The following is a 27,192-nucleotide window of genomic DNA, read 5'->3' on the forward strand; positions in this document are numbered from 1 at the left end:
AGCCTATGAAATGAATCCTTGTTTAAATGTTAATAATCATTGAATTCTGGATCCTTTATGAGTCCTTATATAAATAAAAATAAAAAAAGCTGTAAATGTTTCTTAAAATCTGTAAAATCTTTTTCTTCTTTAAGCCACTCTGCCTTCTTCTCAATATAAACCTTCCAGTCTTGGCCACACACACCAAACTGAACCTATTAGCTAATTATCTCAGTTACGTCAAGTGTTATAGCAGAAAAACACCACAGAGCAAATCTATTCCAGGTCTTTGTCTAGAACGACCCTTCATTATATACGTACTTAATACCCTCCTATCCTATACAAAGAACAGAGGTACTCTCTTTTCTTGGGCCTGGTTTTACTAAGGCGCAGGAGTGCACGTGGGTTCACTTAACGTCTGTTTCCTGCCCCGTGCTCACCTTACTCTGGACTAAGCACCGCAGGCAAGAGCAGTGAAAACACCCATTGTTTTCTTTAGAAATACGACTAAATGCAGTGGCGGCTGAGGAACATACGACAAACAAACCGCAAATAGAATAAAGAATAGTCATTCATATGGATATCACAGAGATATAATATTACTGAAATGAAAGTAGAACTGGACATCAGGAATGGAAAGAGTTGTGTGCATTGTGCAGTGGTGATGCTAGTAGGAGTATTTATTACTTATTCATCTAAACAAGGCTTAGAGAAAAAGAGAAATCATGCTCTTTACCCTTACACAAACAGGGTCTAAGTCATGTGTCCAAAGCTGCTTTATAGCTGGAGACAGATATGATACATAAAGATACATAAAAGATTACCAGATTAATAGTCCCTTTCAAATCTAATGCATATTATCACACCATCACATCATACTCATACATTTCTTAGGGGACAAAATGACCTAATAGTGCAAAACATTTGTGGATTTTGGTCATGTCAAGTATAGATAGATAATATCTTCAGATATTTTGCAGTAACAGGATTCAAAGGGTCCTGCTAGGTTGCCTTCACAAGAACACTCAATGAATCAATGTACTCTATCTCTATGAATACTAGTGTGCAGGCAATTATCACGAGGAAAGCGTTCACTCATACATTTTGAAGAAATGCAGAATTAAAATAAAACAGAAATGCAGTTTATCAGGAAACACACAAATGCATCATAATCATCAAAATTGTCACCCCCAGTGATCTGACCCAATAACCTCCATCCTGATTCAATCTTTTGTTCTCTATTGTAGCAAAAAAGGAAGAAGACAACCAAGACGAACAAAAGTAAACACAGAGATATTGTCCCAGGAAGCATAAGGAATAGAAAGAAATCATTTGACATCCTTTCTTGGAAAAATAACAGCATGATGGTTGTTTAATAAAAGCTATATCAAAGCCAAAACTTCTTTATACACAAATCTGATTAGTATATAACTTAGATTATGAGAGAATGCTGGCTGAATTTAGTCAAAGTGTAAAATTCATTCTGTTGCATATAGAATGCAGTAGCTCAATGTAAATATAAGTTTGCTTACATGTACTTCCAGTGTCCAGTGGTCACTTTACACCTTACTTCACCATAGTGACTCAGCTTCGTATATATGTGAAGCCATTTTTGTTTAAGATTATGTCTCTTAAATGGATGCATTTAATGCAGTACTCTATAAACGATAAATGAACCTGATTTAACTGTGTTATTGGTTTCCCACTTAATCTAATGGCTTATCCGTCTGTTCATTCATTCATTCACTTATCATATACCTACATAAAAAGCTATTCGGGGCTGATGGATTGAATATAACTCTCCTCTTCACTTTTAAATCAGCCCAAAAGTGTAACTTTGCTAGACCATCTCATAATTATAGAAATCACTAATCAACACAAGCAGCTTGAAGGATAAGATTTTTTCCAGCCTAACTTGAAGTAGCTTAGTTCTATCCGTCCATCTATCCATCCATCCATCCATCAATTCATCCATCCATCCATCCATCCATTAACTACATTCTAATACACTGTTATTATTCCACTTCCATTCAAGCATATACACCACAAATCTTTGCAAACGGAACGACTTACGGATTCGTATCTTCTTCTGGTCCAGTTTGCGCACTGTGCTCTGTAAAGTATTCAGTCTCCTCTGCAGCGCTGCGCTCCTCTGAATAACCGAAGCCGCTTCACTCTGGATCTCCAAGAAGATGCTGCTGGCATGACGGGAGAGATCAGAGAGCTGCTGCAGGATGTTTTTCAGACTTGTACATCTCACATCGTTCAAGGAGGTCCATAACTGCGAGCGGAACACAATGCAGCGGTCTAATCCCATGTGTGATTGTCCTGCTCCAGATTCGAGTGGTCCTGTGTTGAACCTGCACAAGTTCTGAGGCTCGACTGTGCGTTTATGGAAAGGCATGTCTAGATCTACATCTATATCAAAGATAAGCACCTGAAATGGAAATCTGATCCCGCTAAAGTTGTGAAAATGTGCTGATCAGAGTAGGTGGGAGTACACAATGAGGTCCCGCCACGTTATTCATAGGATGAGAGTTCTCCATTCTGTGAAGAGTTTTGAGTGAAACTCGCTGTTAAATCTGGTTTAATAAAGGCACAAGTAAAATCCGACATGGAGCTTAGAGACTCAGTGGATCTGGAGCTAAGACTAAAAAAAAATCCGCCTGAAAACATTCACACTGGACAGAAAAGTTACAAACAGTTAAAGGTAAAGTGATGAGCTTTCCGATCAGAGCTGCCTTTATTTGTAATAAATACACTCTTTAAAGCTTCCTTCCTAGAAGATCATTTAAGAGTACTTTGGTATTACTTTACTAGCCAAACCCCCCAAAAGTGCCCCCAGGAATCTAGATGCAAATTTAAATGAGAACCTCCAAAAGCTTCCAGTGAAACAATTTTAGTGTGCTCACAATGTAGGAGCAATTCAGACATATTGGAGGGTTTTGGAATTTGGAGAACAGCTTTCTAGCCATTAATAACAAAAATACACAAAACATCATATATTTCTGAAATCCTCAACGGTGTTGTCTATCTACACGTGGGGGGAAAAAATTATATCCTATTCTAAAGAAGCATGGCTCACCCTTTGTCAAAAACTGACTGCTAAGCATTTAATGACGTGGTAATTTGGGACAGCTTGACTCAATTATAAACATGTGCACATAGTTTGAACTAGTGTTATGCTTCTTTCGTTACAGTAGAACATTGTATACAGATGCATAATAAAATATTTGTTACAAAGGCCTATGGATCATGTCCCGTTTTATAACCTTATAACATTTTTGTGGTCAACTTCCTTTATTAATGCTTAACAAAGCCTATTATATAAAGTCACAATAATTCATTCATGCTAGTTAGTAACTTACAATTTGATTTTTCAGAAATTTAAAGAAGCACATTGAATCATTTTATAACAGTTGCCGAAGTCACTTTCAGAATAGATACCCTCGCCTTCAAAACCTGTACACATGTTACTGCTTTTGGGACAATAAATTCTAATAACAATATTTGCCTCACACCTCCAGGGCTGGGGGTTTGACTCCTGCCTCTGCCCTGTGTGCTTAGAGTTTGCATGATCTCCCAGGATTTCCTTTGGTTTCCCCCCAGTCCAAAGACATGTATTGTAGGCTGATTGGCATCTCTAAATTGTCTGTAGTGTGTGAATGATTATGTGTGTGTGTGTTTGTGTGTGTGTGTGTGTGTGTGATGAGTTGGCACCCTGTTTAAGGTTAAGTTCCCTGGGATAGACTCCAGGTTCCGTGCGGCCATGTGTAAATGAAGCAATACAGAAAATTGATAATAATAATAATAATAATAATAATAATAATAATAATAATAATTTTCACTCAATAACAATTAGTAAAAAGACAAAGAAGTTTCTTAAAATTTAAGAATAAAATTTGTTTTATATTTTGTTGTTGTCATATTCTCATAGTCAAGACACATTTCAGACAATCCTTTAGATGCAGAGAAAAGGTATGTATATACTAACAAATAGTGTGGGTTCATCAGGCAAAGTCAGGCAACGGCAGAAAAATTCTTTGTATTTTGTATACTGTACAGCAGGCCTAGGTTTATATGCTTTTTTTTGTGCTTTGGTCTCTGATGCATGGGTTCCAAATGTTGAGGAAAAATACTCTGATGGTAAATATTGTATTCAGTAGCATCAGTAAGATTAAATCTAGTCTCACGTTAGAAGCTATGCTTGAAATGGGCTTAGCTCAGCAAGATTATATTCTTAGTATATCTTAAGTTAGATTCTGGAAAAGTAGACAGGATTTACATTAATTTTCCCTTAGAATATTGGCACTAAATTATTAATGCGTTTGCAGTAAAATTGGTATATGACAGTTAAATACTGTAAACATAACGAATGCAGAAAACAACACATACATAATAAATGCATACTACAGTTAAATATTGCAGTATTGCTTTTTGTTGGAAATGCTGTTGCCTGTAACTTACTGAACATTAATAATAATGGAATTATAGATAGTGTGAGCACATTTTCAACCTCCAGGGTTGGGAGTTTGAACCCCTGCCTTCACCCTGTGTGTATGGTGTGCAAGTTCTCCCCATGCTTTGGAGGTTTCCTCTGGTCACTCTAGTTTTCTCCCCCAGTCCAGAGACACAAGTTGTAGGCTGACTGGCAAGTCTAAATCGTCCATGGTGCCTGTGAGATCGCGCCCTGTGATGGGTTGGCATCCTGTCCGGGTGTCCCTCTGAGTCCCCTGGGATAGGGTCCCTGTGTAGTATAAGCGGTTCAGAAAATGGAGGAATGGTACTATAAATATACACAGACTAGGCATAACATTATGACCACCTGCCTAATATTGTGTTGGTTCCCCTTTTGCTGCCAAAACAGCCCTGACCCGTCATGCCCTGTGTATTCTGACACCTTTCTATCAGCACCAGCTTTAACTTTTATCAGCAATTTGAGGAACAGTAGCTTGTCTGCTGGATCGGATCGCATGAGCGTGTGTGCAAGTGTGTGCAATTGTGCCCTGCAATAGGTTGGCAATCTGTCCAGGGTGTCCCCCATCTTGTGCCCTGAGTCCCTTGGGACAGACTCCAGTTTCCCTGTAACCCTGTGTAGGATAAGAGGTACATAAAATAAATGGATGGATGAATGAATTACAGAAATTGAATCTTGGTATTTTTACTTAATTACATTTCGAAGTAAAATTATGTCTTATATTTATATTTAGACCTTCAAAGTACAGCCAATTGCTGTATGTTATACTGTATTGTATGGGCTCAGTTTGTATCAGTATAGTCACTTCAGTTTAACATCCATCCAAATCAGTTTAGCAGTAAATCAATTTTATCAATGTAGAAAACAAAAATTTGCAGTGACCTTCTCATGCTACGCAATGTCACTACAATAGCGATCTGTTTTTGATCTGTGTTTGAATAAGAGAAACAAATCCACAGAGACTGAATGCTGTTTTCAGGCATACAGTTTCAGATTGGTTATAAAAGTTACTTTACACATAAAAACATTAATCGGTTTTAAAAATTTATTTGAGCAACTTTTTGTTCATTGACTTGACTACATTTTTGTCTACTTATACTTGAAAATAGTACACAGTACATATACTGTCTGGGGTCTGAGGAATTGAGACAGAAAATCTATGAACAACTTGATGACAAAGAATAAGCAGGTGACTCTTTACAAGAAGTCTTCAAGTCAATGCTTACTATTAAATTGAGGCATACAGTATATATGCATCAAATACGTCCATACAAATACAGTTTCTCATGTTGTGCTGATGCCTCAGCAGATATGAATAGAATACTGACATTTACTGACAATACAATACCGATGTCTTTGCATTTGCATGTATTTATTTGGTTCTTACCTTCAAAAATTGTGAGATGTTTCAGTAGGCAGAAATGCATTCCAAGCACTCTTAAAACTAGCAAAAGCTAAAAAAAAACTAAGATTCACACAGGTATGTAAAAACCAACAATCTGAATATTCTTTTTAAACAACTCCACATATTTCTTTTAATGGTATCAGGTGTCTTATGTCAAATGTTTTGCTAATTGCTGTGAATAAGCCAGTTCAAATTAGCTATTGATTGTAAATGTGCTTTATGTACTGGACACATCTTTGAGGTTTTTCACATCTTTCTCCTGCAGGGCTTTAAATAATGTGGATAATTGTTAAGATTTTAACAGTTTAGTGCAAGGTTTGTGAAGGAGATACATTTCACAACAGACTGATTGCACTCATGAAACATTAGATGGTGCTAGAGACCTTCCAATTCATGGAAGACCTACCAAGCATTTTACGTCTTACATCTTGACGCATGAGAATGTCAGCTCACAAGAAAGAGCTTAAATTATTTTTTGCATATATATATATATATATATATATATATATATATATATATATATATATATATATATATATATATATATATATAGTGTTTTATTTGACAGCAACTGACAAAGAAGCAAGTGAAGTTCAACAATATCAGTTCATAATGAAAAACAAATCATTAGCCTGAAATAATTCATCTTTATTAGTTCTAGTAATCCAAGTACAACTTCTTATGAACTAGTGTGTCACTACTGAGCAAATTTTACCTTTACAAATGTCCCAAATGTTATTTATTTATTTATTTATTTATTTAGTTAGTTAGTTAGTTAGTTAGTTAGTTAGTTATTTTCTGAGTTAAATGTTACAACTTTAAATTCAGACCAATTTTCAGATAAAACACCAATTATTATTATTATTGTTATATATTATTATTCAAGTAAGAGAACCTGGAACACTTTACCAAAAAACTTCCTTAAACTGCATGATGATGTACTGGTATAAATAGCTCTGCAGTTTATAAGCAAATCAATGTAGTTATAACATCAATGGGTGGACAAGCCAAATATCAGTTCAGATTTTTTTATTGTTAAACTCTTCAATATTGTTTTTCTACAACATCATTATATACGATTAAGGTACTTTTCATACTTTTGAAAGCAGCTATGCTCTCCTAAGACCTTTCCAGAGTAGAGTGTGTGGTGATACAGCAGGTCGTGTTGCCGACTCACTGCTCCAGGGCCTCTGCTTCCATCCTGAGCTCAGGTTACTGTGTGCAGTTCTGCTCCTCCATTGTCTATATGTGTACATTATGCTCTGAGATGGCTAGGTGTTGTTCCCCACCACTTGTCATCCAGATCCACTGAACACTTACCGGGATAAAGCAGTTACTGAATATTCATATATTCAGTATATATATTTATACTATTTATGCTATAAATATATAATTGTGTATTAGCACACAAACAACACAAACAATGCTTTCAGGTGTAAGTTCTCAGAGTGAAAATGTAAAATGAATATTTATTAGATTAAATATTTAATAGATGGCCTTTTGTAGTGTCTACAGAAGAATCACCCAACATAAAGTTTTATGTTGAACAGCTTCAGGTTATAATAAAGTCAGAATAACTTTGTATTAATTTCAAGTGATCTTTCCTATTATGGGACAAGTGGAGGCAAACCATTCCCCCTAAAGTATAACAAAAGCCACCATTTTGTCCCTTTAATCTGTCATCTGTTTGTAGTCTAAGTGACTACTGCTTTAAATTTATTCCTGGTTAATGAGCTGACATAGTAAATAAGAAACATTACATGCATACAAAATGGTCCCAAAGTGATAACTGATATGATTATAATTTTATGCTGCAGCATCATCCAAAGAATTACTGTACCTGATAACTATAAATTTGCTTTGAAATAATCCCTAGTGTCAGATGTACCCTACAAACAAGGCTTTTAGAGCAGATAAAGAGCTTAAATGTGCAGGGTTAAGTGTATGGTACTCCAAGAGCTAAGTGAGAAGTGATACCTCAGTGTTAAGATGTTGGACTCTTGGCTGGAATGTTGTGAGCCCAAATCCTACCACTGCCACTGCTGGGCCTTTAAGCAAGGCCCTTAAACCTCAAGTGCTCAGATGTATAAATGAGATGAATGTAAGTTGCTCTGGATAAGGGTGTCTGCCATATACCATAAAACTAATGTAAAGAGCAGGTTTGGAAACCACTGGCATAGGCATTGGACTTCAAGTCAAGTCAAGAAGCTTTTTTTTTGTCATTTCAACCATATATAGCTGACACAGGACATTGTTTCTCCAGGGCCCTGGTGCTACATAAAACAGTGTAGAACTATATAACAACACAGAGCTAAGGACTTAAAACAAGTTGCCCTAGCCACATAAATCGTGGATCATGTGCAACCTAGTGCAAACAATGCATGACAAAAGACAGTGATTTACCTGGGATTTCATAATATCAAAAAAAAAACAAAAAAAAACCTTTAGTTAACAATCTTCTTCTTTTTTTCTTGTTCTTTTACATAATTCAGTAAAAAGTTGTTGCTTAAATTACTGGTTAATTGCAGTACACTGGGTGGCCAGATGAGGGAGGTAAAGCACCATAAAAAAAAACATTTTCAGTTCATGAGCTCCTTTTCTTTCCCTTACTCTTTTCTTGAAAGAAATGAAAGTATACACACTCATGTCCCTCATTTTGGCATAGTAAGGGTTTCAAATGCAATGCAAGTGCAGTTACAACCAACAACTGCATTACAGATAAACAACCATTTCTTCAGCTCCATATCCTTAACAGAATTATTTAAAGGTAATGAATGTGAAATATGGATGATTTAATTCCAGCAGTGACTTTGATACATAGATATGATTTTTAAGGCATAGTTGTAAAGTTTGCAATACTCTATTAGTCTACTGTTAAAGTTTCGCTGTACAACCCCGTGCAGAGCAAAGGGTTTAATTAAGTTTCAAGTAGAACCCTTTAATGAAGCTATGAACTCTTAACTATCCTAGTAAGCTTTGAAGAACGCTTTGTGTAAAAAAGATGTATTATAGGCCATGTCATTTAATATACTATAAAGATTATAAACATACTTGAAATGGTTTATATACATAATTCGGATATCTATCTATCTATCTATCTATCTATCTATCTATCTATCTATCTATCTATCTATCTATCTATCTATCTATCTATCTATATATATATATATATATATATATATATATATATATATATATATATACTATACTATGATTGATACTGATTATTTCAAGATTCACAATCCTAGTAATCCACTGCTCGTACACTGCTATTGCTCTTACTCATAAGCCATGCATGTGCCTCAATTTTAAGCCCGAAGCATATGTGTAGTTGTGCTGGATTGGGATGAGATCCCAGCACCTTCGAGACTGAAACCTACTGCTGCCTGAAGTGTTTCACCTGAGCTTACTCAGCTTTGCCCTTCACACAGCTGTTGAAGTTTGAAAAGTTTGCTCCAGCCTTTAGGGGAGAACATTTTGAAAGAAGGTGATGGGAGTTTTGGGAACACCCAGAGATTGGAATGCAATTCAGCAATTTGTTTGTAATGAGTGCCAATATATGGACATGTCAGAGTTGATAAATGGCACAACCTTTAAGCTGTTGAGGTGGTTTAGTTCACACATTGTATTGGAATCAAGTACAAGGGAAACTCACATACATTAAATAGGAAAATACAATAGAACAATAGAACAGAGTACAACATTCAGTAAACAATATCCAAGATCCAATAAATACAATATAACAATAGCACAATACAATGCAGAAATGCAATACAGAGAAATTTTTTTTTTTAATAAACATTATATCTACTACATGTTGAAAATGACAGGAATAGACAATGCAAATGTAGATTGAGATTATAAAAAGAATATACAGTTAAACATGTGAACAGTGAGTTTTTTGGTGCAACTGCTGTACATTGAGCCATTGCTATACATAATAAAGGTTGCACGTGCCACTTATTAGAGAGATGGGAAGTTAAGTAGCCCTGGTTTAGGAGGATTATGGACTGGGGAAAGAAGCTATGTGGGTGTCAGCTGCTGTAAGACTTTCAGGCCTTTCCACTGTGAAGGAGAAATGCTAGAACACTGGTGGTGGTGGTGGTTTGGAATATGCGTAGTGGCTGACTGATACATCAGTGTAAGGCACCGACAGCTCATTCATGGGACACCTTATAGTATGTCATAAAGTCCTCATTAACAACCATTTTGAATTCCATTGAAATACTAATGACCTCTTTTGAGTCACCAACAAGTCATAGTAAAATGTTGAATATATAAATCTGCTTATATATATATATAAGTTATAAGCAGATATTATTTGCTCAATCTTAGGGCAGTGTGTTTACTGCCCAATTTCTCCCCATAGAGGTATTATTGCTAATGGTCAAAAATGCAACAAATACTAATGGTGGCTTACTGAGGGAGGATCGCTCTTTTATCACTGTTTAATAACAAATAATCATAATTAAATGTAACAAATGGCCACAAACAAAATCAAAGTGTAAGTACCTGCATGGCACTGTGTGAAACATTTCCACAACAAAATGCAGTTTTGGACTACAGTCCACTTCATTAGGAAAAACTGTATACCCACACATTCATACAGTTATCTAATCAGCCAATCATGTGGCCTATCATGTAGAAAAAAAAGAACCATGGAGATACAGATCAAGAGCTTCAGTTAATTTTCACATTAAACATCAGAATGAGGAAAAAGTGTGATCTCTATGAGTCTGATTGTGGCATGGATGCTGGTGCCAGATGGGATGGTTTGAGTATTTCAGAGACTACTGGTCTCCTGGGATTTTCACACACAATAGTTTACACAGAATAGCACACCTATCGGAAAATATTGAGTGAGTGATGGCTCTCTGGGTGGAAATGCCTTGTTGATAAGAGAGGTCAGAGGAAAATGGCCAGATTAGTCGAGCTGATAGGAAGGATAAAGTAAGTCTTATAATCACTATTTACAACCATGATAAGCAGAAAAGCATCTCAGCATGCACAAAACATCAAACATGGAGATGGATGAGCTACAAATGCAAATGCACCAAGAACAATACTCTGAGGCTAGTGGAAAGTGGAAAGACCAATTCATTTTGCTGTTGTAACCAATCCAATTAACTGTGTGGTGATGAGATGCTTTTCTGCTCACCACGGTTGTAAAGAGTGATTATTTGATTTATTATAGACTTATTTGCAGCTCATTGTTGTTAGTCTTCTCTGATCTCTCACATGATCAAATTGTTTCAGCCTGTAGACTCTCCGCTCACCATTCTGAGTAAACTTTAGAGACTTTTGTGTGTGACAATCCCAGGAGTTTCTGAAACATTCAAACCAGCCTGTCTGCTGTCAAAAACCTTACCGCAGTTAAAGGCAGATTACCTGAATCTCTTAATCTGTAGCTGCATTATTATATATATTGTGTTGCTGACATACAATTGGCTGATTAGATAATTGCATGAATGAATAGGCGTGTAGGTGGTTCTAAATTTGGGAGAGGGAATGGAGGAAGAACTTAATGTCTCTCCCTTTTCCTTTGACTACACGTTGCAGGACTTGTGTGTGTTATTTGAGATGTATTTGGGCTGAATATTTGAGACTACAACAGTTGTGTGCACCTTGGTGACAGAATCCCACCTGCTCCCACCATCAACCACAATTGAACAAACGTACATTTAAAAGGTACATCTATTCTGTATCCTGGATGTATCCTTTTGTTTGAGTCTATGTCATTATTATAATCATTTTACCCAACCAAAGTTTATAGTCATGAGACGCTTTTGATATATGGTTTAACTCAGCCAGGTCTTTATAATTCCATAATTCCCCTCTCCTCGACACACCTGGGTTGCTGTTGCTTAATTTCTCTGATAGTATGTGGCAATAATCAGACAAGCATTGATAAGTTCTGTCTTGGCTGTTCAGCAATCCACTGCTTCCAGCCATGCACCTGTACCCCTCCTTTCTCAACCGCTCCAGCGCTGTCGGCATGAAGTTTGGCATTTCTCATTAAAAACCCATACAACCTGACAGCAGCATTTTTAAAGTTGAGGCTTTAACAAAGAACGTGTCAGGCCAATTGTTCATTCTGGTAGATAACATCTTGTCACAAAAAATGGTTTGTTTACCATATTGCTGGTGAAGTCAGGTCTATGAGTTATAATGAGCAGAGCTATTTTTGTTATGATGCAGGCTTGAAAATGAAACTTCAGCGAAGGCAAATGTGTGTTGGACATAAGGAGGAAAATGTCAGCCTGACTTTGGAATGACAGTGTGCCAAAGGCAAGTTGTGTTATTTGGCCCAGAGACAGCCAACATGACCCCAGAATCAACATTCAAAACCACTTTTCACGCACATTGGCATAGAATTCGTAATATTTCAGCAGGCTTCATTTTTCTTGCATTAGTCTATTTTTGGCAGGGTTTGGCACACTTCTCCTAGCTGCTTTGAGTCATAAGTAAGTCTATTCTCCTTAGTGCTGAATTTAATGATGCTTGAATGTGCACCTTCTTACATGCGTGGCCCCTGTCACTGGAAAACTTTTTGAGAGGCAAGTTAACAGACCGTGAAAGGGCGGCACAGATGGCAACATCCTAGGTGGTAATTATCCAGCACCACCATGGAAAGGGAAAAAAAGCAAGAGAGGAAAAAAAGTGGAGGTAAAAACACAAAACGGGTGTTTGCCATCAGGTCAGCGTCTGATGTGTCTCGCAAATCAAATCAAATCAGTAGGGCTCAGAGATGGGACTGATGGTACAGGTCGTATCGCCCAATAAGAGGATGATTTTTAGCTCCAGCGATTTTAACGTCTCTGAGGAGCTGCTGTGTAAATAGAGATCGCACTCGTGTTAAGTCTTGATCTATCGGAGAGAGTCCTCTTGTTGCTTTTTTGCAATCTGTTTTTATTCAGTGTGTATGTTTTACGAATTAGCCATCTTTGATGAGCTTGTGATTCACCTCATAGCGAGGCTGTAATTAGCCAAAGTGTCTCAGTATGGGACAGACGCCTCTAATAGGCACATTTATGCAACATTAGGCAAGCAGAGGCTGTTCTGAAGAGCTTAAACGTTTATTCTGGTGCTGATCTATTAAAATTGAAGGTGACAGCTCATTTGAATCATGTTTGATTTTTTTGGGGGGGAGTTAGGGAGGAGGTGTTTTATACTCTTCCAGGTGATAACCCCTGCTGCATATAAGCCTCCATGCAAAAATATGTTAATACTTCCCATATTAAAATCTTTGTCTGGTTGTCATTCTCACATGGGGCACATCAAAGCCATATGACCCGATTTTGCACCTGCTGTTTAATTAAATTTACAAGACAGACACACTCTCCACTCCTGGTGATATACAAATCAGTTTTTATTACCCAGGTCCTGTGATTTACAAGGCAATTGACTGCTGGGTAGAGGTGGCGCATGCCAGAGTTGTCCAGAAAGAAAAAGGCTGCAAAAACTCACAACAGTATGCTAGTTTCTTGAAGACAGAAATGCCCCAAAATGTCTGTTTGCTTGATATGTTCAAGTGTATGTTCAATACTATTTAAAGAGTTTTAAAGATTATCACTTGTTGCATAGTACAAGATGTTTCCAACAAAACCCTCAGTCAAATAAAAGAAGAGCTGTGCATAATATCTTCTGATGAAGAGCCTGTAATGGTAGACCTGCAATTAAAGAAATTTACTACATCATCAATCAGCGAGATGCAGGTTTGTGTAGAAAATAAGAAAACACACAAGCATTTTTTAAAATGCGCTTGAGCTAATAAGGATATCTTTCAGTCCATTAGCATGTTTCATTCATATTTTGCATTTGGCATGATCATGTCTGTAGCTTTCCTGTTTGACTTTCATTTAATTCTATACTGTTCTCATTTTGGTGACTTTTAGAAGAGTGCCGAAGAAATATTCAGATATTTTAATTAAAATATCTGCCAGAATTTTGTCATCGGCTGTCTTCGGATATAATTCTCAACTCAATACTATTCAATTTAATCGGTATAGTGCTTTTGAAAGTGGACAGTCACAAAGCAGCTTTTATAAAGGTCCCTAAAGAAGAAAGGCAGAGCTGACAACATTGAGCAAAAACTCCCTGCAGAAACCTTGAGAGGAACCAGACTCAAAAGAGAGTGTTATTATATAAAATTTCCTTTCTATGACTGTACACTATATAGTCAAGTGCAGTTGTGTAACCATGAGCTTTTGAGCAACTTATGAGTCTAAGCATCGGTGTAATTTCGGAATATCCATCCATCCATCCATCCATCCAACCATTTTCTGTACCGCTTATCCTACACAGGGTCCCAGGAAACCTGCAGCCTATTCCAGGCAATATTCAGTACAGGGTAGGAACCCATTGCAAGGAACAATTGCATACACACTCAGACACTAAATACCATTTAGAGATGCATGTCTTTGACTGGAGAAGGAAACCCCCAAAGCACAGAGAGAGAAAATACAAACTCAGGGACACAGGGAGGCGTGAATCAAACCACCAGTAGTGGAGCTGGTTTGTGCAGTATTAAAAGGTGCATGCAATATCATTACTGCAAAAAATAATAAAGCATTATTATTAATTATGAGCTTATTATCAGTTTATTAAGTCAATAATTCAACCGGTGTATAGATGCTTTCCTCATAATTGTTCTTATTCTATTCCCAGATAATTTCACCTATTTCTATAAACAGAATTTGAAAAACATTTACCAATAGAAGAAGTTTTTGTATTGTATTATATTAGGAAATAGTAGATACCTTTGTCTATATTCAAGATATTTATACTTGATTGACATTTTACTTCACCTGATTAAATCCAGTGTGCATGTATAGCATGTGAGTCAAACAAAGGCAATGTACAAAAATATCTCTTTAAGTTGGATTTAAAGCAGAACTAAAGAAAGTGTCCTCAACGATGTCATGTAAAAAGTGATCACGAAGAAAATGTACCGGTGCTGAAAAAACATATGTTCTAAAACAAAATATATTAAGTATGTTAAGAAATGCGAGACAGTTTTCTTGTTAGCTACATTAGCAGTTCCAGTAGTATTCTGATAAACCTTAAAATAAAATGCATTTTTTTTGTGTGTCTCTGAAACCATATGGCAATTTGACTAAAAGAGACTGCACCACTCTTATTTCTGTTTGATCCTACATAAACCTACTCAAGCTAAATATCCGTTGCCAGCGTCTTGGTGTTGAGCATTGATTTGCAGTTGCATGCGTTTCAGAAGCACGGCCCCGCTCGCAGTGGAGCGAGCTTCTCAGGCGATCCATAATAGATGATGAAATTTGGCAAGCAGTCGAGCCTTATGGCCCATTCTTCCTCCTGCAGCTGCTTGTTTTCCCACAACTCATCTGTGCTGACCAAGTTGTGTGTGTGTGTGTGTGTCTGTGTGTGTTCATGCCTGCGTCCGTATGTCACTGGCTTTGCCCACGAGCACTACACCAGCAACTTTCCATATTTCAATATGTCAGACGTGATGGAAGATTCAACTTGCAGACGGTTTCTTCTTTAGAGTTCTAGCAGGGGTGAGAGAGGCTTGTTATGTGAGGTGACTCAGTTTGCTCCAGGTGTTTGCACCACACAGGTGAAATGAGTCATTACTGCCAGAACACATCCCAAACTGCGTGTAGTTTCTCTCCTTTTACAAGCTTCTATGTTTTGTGGTGCTTTTCTGGTGTCTGTCCAGCCAAATAATAATAATCATATAATCATATTTGCAATATTTATGTAGACCTTTTCATAGTATATTTATAACACAGTACATGCATAAAGGCGAATGACACATGACAAATAGAAAGAGCAGAACTCGTAAAGTATAAAATGGCTTAATGTGAACAAAAAGCATTTAGTGTTATTGCATATTGGAATGATTATTGGCCAGTATGAGTCAGCTAGGAATTTTTTTTAGCCTGAATGTGGGAATTATTCACTCAGTTGAAACTTCCAGTGTATGTGGGGTTTTTTTTTCTGATATGTGAGACTTTTCTTAAATAACCCAATAAGGAGTATACACTGCTGAAGTTCTGCAATATGTGGCACCCTATAAATTCCAAAACTTGCCCAAATCAGCCTGTAGCATTTTCCCATGTTTAATGCCTCATAATGAAGCTGACGCTGTAATGTTTGGTTTAAGCTAACTATTAGGTTGTACATTAAGAAGGCTGTGAGTTGCTGATGAGCAGATGTTTTCTCTACACAGCAAGGGGGGACAGAAAGAGGAGGGGAAAGTCGTCTTCCACATCCCCTTCAGGTGGACCAGGTGTCTTCAGCACCGCACTGTGTCATCCCCAAAACTTGGCGCTGTACTACGAAACAGGTCCACCTCATTGTTCCACTCCCCTAGGGGTGGGCACAAATTAACGCACATCCGGCATGCTATGCAAGAGAAAAGGGTAGAAAAAATAAATAAACGCCCAGAAAAGCGTCGCCCGGAGTGTGGACGTGGGGCAGGAGAGAGAGATTCTGCTGAATAGAAATGAGAGTGGGAGTCAGAGAAAGCCAGAGAGGCACACAGGAGAGCTCCATTTGTTAAGGTGCAGGTGCAGAGTTTGAGTGAATGCCAGGTTGCGCTCCACGTTTTTGGTTCCATATTAACACTGTCAGCTTTTTTTTCCACAATTCTCTCTCTCTTTCTCTCTCTCTCTCTCTCTCTCTCTCTCTCTCTCTCTCTTACTCACACACACACACACACACACAATACTCTCCCTATTTCATCATTTGTTAAAACTTGTTCAAAGCTTGTTCTATTGTCTGGAAGTTTTAGTTAAACTGTGATTTAACACTCTCCACTTGTAATGAAGACAAAGCTTTTTAAACCTCACGCATATATTCCCAGACGTATATATATTTTTAACAATTTTAACCAAAGAAAATGATTGAAATCATAAACAGTCCAATAAGGTCCTGCATCATGTGGAGACTGAATGTTATTTCAAAAAAGCATAGCCTCAGGGCCACATTATGTGATAAGTAAGTAAGAACCATGTTCATTGTTTACAGGTTTACCTGAAATTTATATGAATGACTCATATTGGATTTAGCAAATTAAAAAAAGCCCATTCTACAATGATATACAATGATGGTCTATGACTATCACTGTATAATTATACTGTATGTAGCATGATAACTGGTAATATCTTCTTTTTCTTTTTTCTAAATCATTAAATTAACTGTTCTTCACAGAAAATGTTAATATATTAAAGCTACAGAAGATATTAAACTGTTATATTGATGAAAGAAGCCCAATCAAGATCAGTTGATTAAATAGTGAGGACAGACAGCAGGAGAAAAGTGAAAGGAAAAAAGAATGAAATTAGAAATATTTGGGCCTAGATTTTGCAGTATTTCCATTTACAGATTGTTCAAAAACACCTCCCAGATTCCTCACTGGAAAATCATGGCTCTGGCATGTCTTTATGTCTCTTGAGTATCCATGTTTGGCTGGACAGCCTTCTACCAGCTGGTGAAATCATGAACCCTTAACAAAAATCTAAAGAATTTTTCTGAAAAAAGATTTTTCTGAGAAAAGATTACGGAAGACTTTTATCAGTTCAGCCCGTTTGTGTGCTGAAAAACTAGTGAACCTGACTGTTCAGAACTTGAGTAGCACTCTGCTTTACATGTTGTTGTTTTAGGTTCTTACATATGTTGGAGCCATGGCAAGCAAGCTGCTGATGTAATGCCACTAACATGGAGTTGGAAAACCACAATGAACAACAAACAAGAGATTTCAATGAGTTTGACCAGATTGGTCTTCTCGAAACTTACCTTGTTGCCAGGATGAACAGCATTCATAGTGTTAGTGTGATATGTGATAGTGTAGATGAGCAAATGCTCAAATCCTTTCATAACGAGGAATCAAGCTGAAGCAGTGTCTACCATGCAAGCCAAAGAATTTTAGGATATTGGTTCTTGTTATCTTAGATGATATTCCGTGCAAATTTGCTTGAAAAGCTGTTCATCCACCTGAGCTTGCTGATGCTGATGAAGAATATTGCAATATCATTATTATTTCACCTTTGCAGCATCTACTGTCACCATAGGGGTGCGTCCTAACAATGTATGTTCCAAATGCTTACTAGGCAACTGCATGATAGAAAATGTAGGCATAGGTCATTTCAAGCTATAACAGCTCATATTTACATTTCTGACATTCAGCACCCTTATCCAGAGCAACTTACAATTTTTCACATTTTATACAACTGAGAGTTAATGACCTTGTTCAGGGGCCCAGAAGTGGCAGCTTGGTGGATTCAAACTTACAACCTTCCACATCAGAGATGTTCATGCTGGAGATATTCATGTTATTGACAATTAGAGGCCACGCACAGTGATTACACTGGAGCACCTCCTTTAAGTCAAGAATACTGCTGACACAGTAAAGGCTTGATCTTCTCCCTCTTTTAGACCAAAGTCAGGGCAAACAAAAGGACCAGCCCTTATTTTTCACTTTCTGATTGGGCTAGTGATGCTGTGTGGAAGTGTTTGAGGCTCTGGGTTGTTGATCGGCTGGTTGGATCAACTCCAGCACAGACTAGCTTCATTGGTGGGTTTCTGAGTGAGGCCTCTGTTCCATGGGTGCTGTATTATGGCTGACTTTGCACTCTGACCCCAACCTCCAAAGTTATGGAGGATATGTGAAAAAAGAATTTCACTGTGCTGTAATGTATATGTGACAATAAAAAGAGACCTCTAGTGGTGACCAGCTGGTTCATGTACAGACTGTAATGGTCTTGCTATTACATATTGAATACAGCTATGAATATTAGAAGCAGAATAGAGGATACTCTACTAATGAAATCTGCTTGTACTGTACATCACACTGGCTATTTAGGAGTGAGAACAGAACAGTTTGGTGAAAAGGTACAACAAAGGTAATGTGAAGGAAATGTAATATACACCATTTTTTCACTTTTTTTCAACCCTGCTTCTAACTACAGGCAAAGAAACATTTCACAGTTGTAATTAAACAGTTAACAGAGAGCAGGGTTAGCATGGCTTTTTGTCATATACACCAATCAGGCATACCATTATGACCAGTGACAGGTGAGGTGAATAACACTGATTATCTCCTCATCATGGCACCTGTTAGTGGGTGGGATATATTAGGCAGCAATCATCGGAGTCTCTCTTCCCTCTATCACAGACATTTACTCCACACGCTGCATCCACAAAGCTAACAACATTGTGGATGATCCCACACACCCCTCACACACACTCTTCACCCTTCTGCCATCCGGTAAGAGGTACCGAAGCATTCGGACCCGCACAACCAGACTGTTAAACAGTTTCTTCCCTCAGGCAATCAGGCATCTCAACAGGGAACTGAGCTGAACTGGACACACGCACACACAAACACACACACAAGACAACCAAGATCTGATCTCAGAGGAGAACTGAACTGTGCTGGACACGGACACACACACACATACATAACACACACACACAAAAAAAAAGAACTGAACTGTGCTGGACATAGTCAGACACACACACTAAATTGTCCTGTTTGCACGCACATGCCACTTTACATTTATATATATTTATATTAATCCTGTTTACATGTGTCGCTTTAATATCTGCAGTCACTGTATACACTGTTCTTTGCACATTGTCTTGTTCATTGCACAAAGTCAGCCTATATGTTGTTTGTCTGCACTGTCTTATCTTGTCTTGTCTTGTCTTCCTGTGCAGTTCTGTTGTATGTCTAGTTCTTAAAGACTGCACCTTAAGTATAGTTTAATTTTTTAGTTTAATTTTAATTTTTAAATTATAGTTTAATTTTTTTTATCTCTTTCATAGCTCTATGTTTGTCTGCGTCACTGTACTTTGTCTGTGTTCTGTGTAGCACCTCTGGTCTAGGAGGAACGTTGTTTCACTGTGTACTGCATCAGCTATATATGGTTGAAGTGACAATAAAGCTTCTTTGACTTTGACTTTGAGCAAGTGAACATTTTGTCCTCAAAGTTGATGTGTTTGAAGCTGGAAAAATGGGCAAGCGTAAAGATTTCAGCGAGTTTGACAAGAGCCAAATTGTGATGGCTAAATGACTGGATCAGAGCATCTCCAAAACTGCAGCTCTTGTGAGATGATCCCGGTCTGCAGTGGTCAGTGTCTATCAAAAGTCGTCCAAGGAAGGAACACTGCTGAACCGGCGACAGGGTCATAGGTTGTCAATGCACATGGGGAGGGAAGGCTGGCCCATGTGATCCGATCCAACAAATGAGCTACTGTTGCTCAAATTGCTGAAGATGTTAATGCTGGTTCTGATAGATAGGTTTACACAGTGCATCACAGTGATGGGTCAGGGCTGTAGCAAAAGGGGACCAACACAATATTAGGCAGGTGGTCATAATGTTATGTCTGGTCGGTGAATGTGTACGGTGTGAAATGATGCAAGCTCACAATGTTATGGCTGGATGATTAGTAACAGACACCCAATTAGACACTGAACAGTGTTTCTGTGCCTCATATCACATTTTGTACAGTCACAGAAACCCTGCATTTTGTGTAAACAGTAGATTACCAAATGGTGACATAAAATACATCAATTGGAGCAAAGAGGAGACAGTTTTATTTGCAAAGTCATGCCCAGAAATATCTGTTCTGGGCAAGCTGGATGGCACAGTCAGTAATAACTATGTATTTAAGGAAATAACTTAAAAATTGTCACATTATATGTAATTTGGGAAACAGCTAGAGGATTGAGGAATATGATGTGAGCTACTGGGGAAAGCCATTATTTAAAGCAGTCACATGCTGTATTTATCCGATCATGGTTGTTGATACCACAAATATACCAATAAGAAGGTTAAACCAGGGTTTATGAATGCACTGTACAGTGTGAAACATCAGATTATGAATAGCCAGGATTGACTGTTAACCCCAGGTAAAGTATGAGCAGTGTGAACAAGTTAAATCAGGATTCATGAGTATAAAATCATGTGTAAAAAAAAAAAAAAAAACTGTGTAAAGTGTGTGTTCAAGTGTAAAAGAAAGCCCACTCTGTGAAATCTAACCAGCGGGTCTAAAATGTGTAAGAATTAAAGCAATTTCTTTAAGCTTTAAAGATATCTAATGTTTGACCACAGAAACAATAATCAGGTCCAAACCAGAACCCAGAACATTCTTACCCTATTTAGGTATCTCTAAATTTGAGTGATTAATCTCTGCACATATTGCATATTAGCACAGAGACTAAATGCTACATGGCTCCTCTGAGGCATGTGAAACTGCCGAGACAAAGTGTGGCCGAGCGAGCTGGGAGAATAAAGCGCTAACCATTCGGCTTGCTACGTGACTGTGTGGATGTCCGTCTGTTGAGGACATCATGCTGTAAAAGAGAGAGTGTGACCCCTTCTGTAGTGTCCACTCTGTCTCCCTACAAACTCCTGCTCGAGCACATGGTACAGCTTGGAATTGTTCCGAGCCATAGGATAGACCTCATTTTACTGTAGATGTTTATATGATATAAAGTTTAACTACTAAAGCTTGGCATCAAAACTATGACTACAGTGATCGGGTCCTGAAGGGTTTTCACATTGCTTTGGAAGATTACTTATTCAATTTCACAGATTTTTTTCCCCAGTTTTTGGCTTGCTTATTGCTCTTGATTTGTGAAACTACATTTTTTTGAGCCAGCTCCATGGATACAGCTTGATCTTATCATCTTTCTTTCTATGGCTGGGTTAAGGAAATAATTGAATGAGTCAAACTCTGTTAGAAGAGTTTACAGTATCATGTTCACAGTATCAAATAAATGACAAACTGCATCCTAGAAGTATAGAATCTGCAATCTGTTTGTTATATTTTAATATAGATTCAAATTCTCAAAAGAACCTACTGTAGACCAGAATACATGTAACAGCTGTCTCTTTTATACTCTTTTAAAACTTTTCCCCAGCCCGGATGTAAGCATGATCTTTTTCATCAGTCTGAATCATGATAATCTGTATTTCTCCAATAAAGCCTTATTGTTACTTTGCAAGCTATGCTAACAGACAACAGAAATGCTAACAGTTGTTAGAAGAAAAACAACATGGCTAGTAATAATTTGGGTGCATCTCAATCAGCTCTCTAGCTCCCTAGCCAGTAAATCAGTATATTTTGTACACTTTTTGTACAATATTGTACATATTTTGTACAAGTTTGGACCTGTGATTCACTAAATATTGGGACTCAGATGACGTAATTTCTGTCCAATACATATGGGGCGGTGGTAGCTCAAGTGGTTAAGGCTTTTGTTCATTGTCTGGAAGATCAGGATTCAAGCCCCAGCTCTGCCTATCAGCCACTGTTGGGCCCTTGAGCAAGGCCCCCAACCCACCCTGCTCCAGAGGCGTTGAATTACAGCTGACCCTGTGCTCTGACCCCAACCCCCAAGGTTGGGATATGCAAAGAAAAAATTTCACTGTGCAGTAATGTATATGTGACAAATAAAGACAACTTAACTTACCATCCAGAAGTTGGCTGCTAGTTTGAGCTGAGAGCCTTCAAGAAAATATGAAATCATTCTGAATAAAGGAGCATATGGTGCGACCCAAATGGCTTCTTACACACTGTGCACTTACACTATGCACCCCCTGTCTAGTGGATAAATTTGAGAAGGTTATTATCGTCTCAAAAGGAACGTTTTTGTACAAACTGAAAGTTTAAGCCATTTCCCAGTTGATGGGGAATGATATCAAATCCACCTTATGCACTAGTTTTTACAATGCATTTTTAGGGAGCAAGCATTTCAGTGCAATGGAGGGTTTAGGGATTGAGGCAGCTCACACACTGAGTAGTGCCCTGACTACTGAATTAGCCTGCTGATTGAGACACAACCGTTTTGAAGGTTAGTTATGGGGTTTGCATTCATATCTTCATTCAAACTGATTACATTGTTCATGAGGTCAGTTTGTCAAGACATTAGCATTGGATTTTGGGGGATATCATATATCTTATCATTAAGATGTGTTGCTTTTATATGATTTGTTACATATAACTTTCACATATACCACCATCATTTTCGACCACTATAAAATAAAAAAAATGGAATAAGATACTGAATAAGAAAAGTGTTGTTCAACTGAAAATTATTTTATGTTTAAAATTGTTTTATGCAAGACTTCCTGATGAGCATAGTTGGCATCTTCTCAGCTAGCTTCATGAGGTAGAATCGGCCATGAGGCTTTTCTTAAGGTTTGCAAATAAACGACACAAGGTGCAAGTTCCTTCAGTTAAACACGGAATGAAAGCTACTTGTTTGGAGAAACTTGAATGTTTTATGCAGTAGGAGTGTGAGCACTAGCTGTAAAGAAGGGGGAGGAGTCATGAGGAGAATGAGCAGGTAATGAGTGAGTGTATACAGTACACCGGTGTGTGTGTGTGTGTGTGTGTGTTGCTAATGAAAGCTAATATGCTCTGAGAGAGAAAACACCTGATCTTACAGAGATAATCTTTGCAGCTCAAAGTGTGTCCTGATGCCTGTGTTGTTTTGTTACAATATTTTTGTTTTGTTTTGATACAAATAAAATCACTGATATGATCATTTATAATATTACTTACTATATAATAATTTGGTTCAGAAATACATGTACTGATAGATTTTAATTGTACATGACAGGTACAAATATATTAAAACTTTAAAATTCTTAACCTCTATTAAAAAAAACTCTTTAATAAAATAACAATAATAAACTGTGAACTGCTGGTGTTACAACAGCAAAAGTTTCGAGAAAATTTGAAAATGCTTAAATATCTGATCTCTCTGCCATGTATTAAGCTTGCTAATCTTGCTTGCTTTGCTTTATATTATTTGTTGTTTTTGGACAGAAATTTCTATCTCCCATAACATTTCAAATAATCTGAATTACTGATGCTCTTTAAAAGCAAAAAAAAAACAAAGTTTTATAGTTCACAAAGATTAAATATACATATTGTCTCTGCAAGTAGTACTTTATTATCCACCATCCCAGGATCAAACACATGACAACCTGTGTGTGTCTTGAGTGAGGAGACGGGAGACTTCTACTCGTTTCTGAACATCTAATTGCTGTGGATTTTTTGCAACTTTGATGTCGACAGTTGGTGCGGGAGGCGTATGGGCCACACTCTGAATTAAATAAACCAAAAGGCAGGAGTTAGATGGCAGCTTTAGCGGGCCAGGCCCCGAGTCTCGTCTTCCGGCTGAGGGAACAAACATAGCTGAGCACCAAACATTGGCAGCTAACACACCACAGCTTAGAGGCAACCAGAACAAAATAACTTCTGTTGAATTTATATAAAGGAAGGCAACGACAAAGGAGGAAAATACACACGCCCGCACTTTGGTCCTCATTAGTTCGTGATTTCGTAATCGACGGCGATCCATCTGATGTACAAACCACGGACAGCTGGTCTGTTTCCACCATCGACCCTGCTGGGATTTGTAGTTCTTTCTCCACACCATGTGCGAATCCCTACTGTCCCTCCCTTGCTCTCGATAACGTCAAAGTTTTTTTTTCTTTTTTTTTTTTAAATTGGGAAACAGAAGGCACACACCGTGTGCTTGGGTTCTGCTTTGCTCCCGCAATTGGAGACATAAAACATGTTCTTTACTTTGAAGAGTCTGGAAAAAAAGGGGGGGGGGTTAGATTGGGAATCTGTGTTGTATTACTGCATGGATTCCTTATTTCGTTTCGACGACTTCGCTGATGCTGCACTGTGAGATGCAGATTGTGCTAGGGTTTTTTTTTCCCTAGTCCCTCAAGTGAGATGTAAAAAGCGAGGGACCCATCTGCCGAGCAGATTTCTGCAGCCCCTAAAATCTTTGGCTATCGGGGGGGGAGAAGACGAGAGGAGAGAAATTAAAAAAAAAAAACCACACACACCAGACCATCATAGTCACAAACCGCAACGTCAGTCATGGTGTCCTGTTCAGACTGTGCACACATTATCCCTTCATATTTTCTTTTCCTTAATGTCTTATGATGTTGTAAGTGGCTCAAGACAAATCAAATGTCTAAACAAAAATTGCCAGATTTGTGATTCTGGAATTAAATGCAACTTGCTTACATGCATACCAACCTTTAAATCAGAGCAGAATTTGTATAATGTAAAAAAATTCTAGAAACAATTTCATAAATGTACATCATTTTGCTTTGGAATACTAAAGAAAAGACTCCACCTTTGATATCAATATAACTATTGAGATTATGTTCCTGGTGCTAATGTCAGAGATATTTATTCATCCATTGTCTATACCCAGGAGTCTGCTGGAGCCTATCCCAGCGCACACTGGGTGAAAGGCAGGGACCCTGGACCTCACCAGTCCAACACAGGGCCACATATAGACAGACAACCACACACCTATGGGCAATTTAGAGTTACCAATCAACCTAATGTACATGTTTTTGGACTGTGGGAGGAAACTGGAGTAAACCCACGCAGGCACGAGGAGAACATGCAAACTCCACACAGAAAGGCCCCTGCTTGTTCAAACTCGGGATTCGAACCCAAGACCTTCTTGCTGGCCAGTAAGAGCTATATTTGCATTATTACCGTCAATAATAATAATAACAGTAATAATCATAATAATAATAATAAGAAGAAGAAGAAGAAGAGAAGGGCAGGTGACTGAGGAAGTTAGAAGAGGTATGATATAGAATGAATTATCTTGTTACAATATAAGACATTACAAAGGACCATCTCTTTAAAAATTTCACCATCTGACGCCAGAGTACATATATTATTAGTTCCATTCATACAGTTTCCACACCATGTACCCAGACACTATATAATGGAAGGTCAGCTTTCAACCAGCGCTATGTGATAGACTTAAAAGCAGCCTCTAGTAGGATTTGTAGTGAATATGAAACCGTCTGGATGCACAGCAAGAAGCATTTACATTTACCCCTTCTCCAGAGCGACTTACATTTTTATCTCATTTTATACAACTGAGCAGTTGAGGGTTAAGGGCCTAGCTCAGGGGCTCAGCAGTGGCAGCTTGGTGGTCCTTGGATTTACCATACAACCTTCTGATCAGTGGTCCAAAAACCTTAACCAGTGAGCTACCATATCCCAAGGCAAATTTCTTTAAGAGCATCAAATGCTTTCAATAATTTCTCAATTTCGGGCATGACCACAGAATAGGGGTGCGGTAACTAACTTGCTGTCCACATTTTCACCTGTTCATAAAGTGATAGGATTCCATTTTGCAGTTATTTGTGTCATCTGGAAATATTTTGGTATTATCTTCCATTTAAACTCTAAACCCTAGAGTACTCTAAACCCTAGAATACTGTGACAAGGAACAAGCATTTCATTAGTTAATCAATTAATTAATCAATTTCCTTCTTCATAGCTTAGATTTAAGGAATTTTCTGCATCTCAGAATTCATATGGGTTTTGCTCTGGTTTTCCAGTTTCTGTCCACCTTCCAATAGCTAATTTTAATTGCTTCTTGTGTGAATCAATGTGTCCCACAATGCACTGATGTCCCATCCAGTGTGTAGGGTGTATTCTTGTGTTCTTGAGATAGGCATCAGATAGGCATCGTGGATAAAATGTTTACTATGGATGAGTAAATGAAGCTCTTAGTGATGAGGCAAGAAATGGTCATTCTTCTGTGACATGGACAACCAAAAGGATTTTATACCAATCCATAAAGCAAACAACAAAAACATATGAAGCAAAACCTCCACTTTTTACATAGGAAAGGGGAAAAAAAGCAATGTTCTGATGATATTAAACTTCCTATCTTTGCTCTGCAGGATGGTTGAGCAGTGCTCATAGCTGCAAGAAAAAGAAGCACTGGGGTTTTTTTTTTTTTTTTGAAAAGTATTTAGGAGCACAAAATACCACAGCCCATTCTTTTCATGGGGGGGGGGGGATTCAGGGACAACAGTGTCTCGCGGAAGATAAATGTCTCTTCCACCACACACACAAGCTCACAGCGAGAGTTTTGTGTTTTTTTTCCTTTTTTTTTTTCTTATCATTAGCCTCACACACACAGACTCACACACTCACACACACCCTCTCTACAACAATTAGCTTTATGCTAGGGCTGAGCTTGTGAAATGCTTTCAGTAGGGTAAACTGGTTATTATATCACAGAGACTGCAGCTGAGTCAATTATTCTGTGTAAAGGGCGTCTGTGTGAATGACAGATAGGGGAGGAGAGAGAAAGAGAATACGAAATGTAATCAGAAGCACCAGTACCCCCCAGACTCAATGTGAGATCTGTTCTGTTGGTACACCCTTCTACAACAATCTCTTCATGAGATGGCAAAAAACGGCATCATGGCAAGTGAAATTATTATAAATACAGTCAAATTTATCTAGCGGTTCCTATTGTAAGATAACA

The 27,192-nt window shown here is 37.9% G+C and overlaps 1 protein-coding gene across 1 annotated transcript in view; it reads right to left on the reverse strand.

Annotated features, from left to right (window-relative positions):
• The window catches only part of nhsl1a (NHS-like 1a), a 55,011-nt gene extending 52,480 nt beyond the window's left edge, over window positions 1-2,531 (reverse strand). Inside the window, exon 1 of the mRNA XM_058398671.1 lies at window positions 2,053-2,531. Within this exon, the coding sequence (XP_058254654.1) occupies window positions 2,053-2,383 (331 nt within the window). The 5' untranslated portion in view covers window positions 2,384-2,531. The remainder of the gene's footprint in view (window positions 1-2,052) is intronic.
• Window positions 2,532-27,192: the final 24,661 nt, after the last annotated feature.

This window comes from Hemibagrus wyckioides, linkage group LG09 (assembly GCF_019097595.1).
Source record: "Hemibagrus wyckioides isolate EC202008001 linkage group LG09, SWU_Hwy_1.0, whole genome shotgun sequence".
Classification (NCBI taxonomy): domain Eukaryota; kingdom Metazoa; phylum Chordata; class Actinopteri; order Siluriformes; family Bagridae; genus Hemibagrus; species Hemibagrus wyckioides.